This window comes from Ursus maritimus (genome assembly GCF_017311325.1).
Source record: "Ursus maritimus isolate PB19 chromosome X unlocalized genomic scaffold, ASM1731132v1 scaffold_X1, whole genome shotgun sequence".
In the NCBI taxonomy this organism is placed as follows: domain Eukaryota; kingdom Metazoa; phylum Chordata; class Mammalia; order Carnivora; family Ursidae; genus Ursus; species Ursus maritimus.
The window spans coordinates 5,057,264-5,058,920 of record NW_024423319.1 but is presented as its reverse complement, the minus strand read 5'-3'; the positions used below and the strand labels follow the sequence as shown (position 1 = coordinate 5,058,920).

The following is a 1,657-nucleotide window of genomic DNA, read 5'->3' as shown; positions in this document are numbered from 1 at the left end:
GGGCGCCCCTCGGCCCGCGCGCCCCCTCCCGCCTCCCCTGGGCTGCCGAGTCCGCCCGCACCCCCGGCATCCTGCACGCTCGGACCCCATCCAGGGTTTTGTCCCTCTCGCTCACCCGCAGCTGGCTGAGGTGGGCAGCGCTCGCAGCGCACCTCCCGCCAGTGCTCCCGCGCACACAGCCCTCCCGCTCTGAGCCCAGATTGGCGCGTCTCTCCCACTGTCTCGCTATCTCCCTGGACTCGCCGTCTCTCGAGCGCGTTGTCTCTGTGCGTACCGGCCCTTTCTCAGAGTGTCCCTCTTCGCCTCTGCTTCGCTCTGGCTCGTTCGCGCAACGCACCTGGTGCGTCAGTCTCTTCACCTGCCCTCTGTCCACCTGTCTGTCCCTGCCCACCCGCCTGCTTGTCTGACCGCCCCTCAAGCCCCCCAGGCTTCGACCCAACTCAACTAATCTTGGTCTCCCCCACAATTCAAACACCCTTCAACTCCCACTTCCTCAGTGGTCCCGGCGCCTGGCGACCCAAGGGGGAGCCCCTCCCACCCTCCTGGACCCCCGACTCAGCGCGTCCCGACCGGGGGTCCGTTCGCCCGAAGACGGGGACGCCACGCTCCGGGCCGGCTCACCTCTGTCAGGTTTGAATTCAGAGAGGAAATGTCTGGCCACGAGTTCGTGGTAAGCAGTCTCTTGCAGCTTCAGACGCTCCAGCTCGGACAGACTGTGTATTGATATCATCTTCGTCCTGCGGTCCGGATTGTGTCCTGGGGCTCCTCCCAGGACGTTCACTAAAAAAATGAAGGCGGACAGTAACAGCAAAGGGGGCATGATTCTGGGGCACAGTGTCCTTGCTGCCTTCAGAAAAGGATTGCAGCCACCCATTCTGGAATCGAATGATTATCAAGGCTGCATCATCCAATTGTCACTGGACCTGGTGGAAGGAGCTATGGGGGGTAGGGAGGGTGGCAAAAGGGGAGGGAAAACTGGGAGGCGGCTTCACCCTCAAGCAGAGATGCCTCTGGTAGCGTATTAAAAAAAAAAAAAACTTAAAAAAATCAGCCCTGAACCGACAGTCCAGAAAAGAGAAAACCCAGTTAGGAAGGGGGGTGGGGAGGACAGAAATCAAAAAAAGAAAGAAAAGGAAAAAAAGAAAAAAGAAAAAATAAGGAAAAAAAGATTAAAAACAAAATCAACCAACCTTATTCACAATTTTAAAATGTACACTGAGACAAGAATAAGGTAATATTGTGCATCAGTTAATTAGAATAGTGATGGAGTTCATTTTTATTTTTTAATGATACTACTCTATGCTGTCCAGTTTGGATGAAATGGGCACATCCATCTAGGTTAGGAACACCGAAAATTTGTACAACTCTTCCAGAAAGCAAACTGGACACATAAGTATGGAGCCAAATATCATCCCCAGGCCCTTTGACCCAGTAATTCCCTTCTAGGAATCTATCCTAATGAAATCTTCCTCTGGACAGGAAAAACCATATGTACATGAGCCATAACAGGAAAACATGTAAGGGGAAAAAGCTAGCCCAGCAACAAGACTATTATATAAATTATGGAATGACCACAGTCTAGGAAATTATGTAATCATTAAAGTGATATTTACAAAGAGCTTTTAAACAGCAAATACAAAATATAGAATTGTATTAA

General features: G+C 51.4%; 1 protein-coding gene across 1 annotated transcript in view; it reads right to left on the bottom strand.

The window, feature by feature from the left end:
* LOC103672936 (rho GTPase-activating protein 36) overlaps positions 1-1,087 on the bottom strand; it is a 9,271-nt gene extending 8,184 nt beyond the window's left edge. Inside the window, exon 1 of the mRNA XM_040627387.1 lies at positions 622-1,087. Within this exon, the coding sequence (XP_040483321.1) occupies positions 622-874 (253 nt within the window). The 5' untranslated portion in view covers positions 875-1,087. The remainder of the gene's footprint in view (positions 1-621) is intronic.
* Positions 1,088-1,657: the final 570 nt, after the last annotated feature.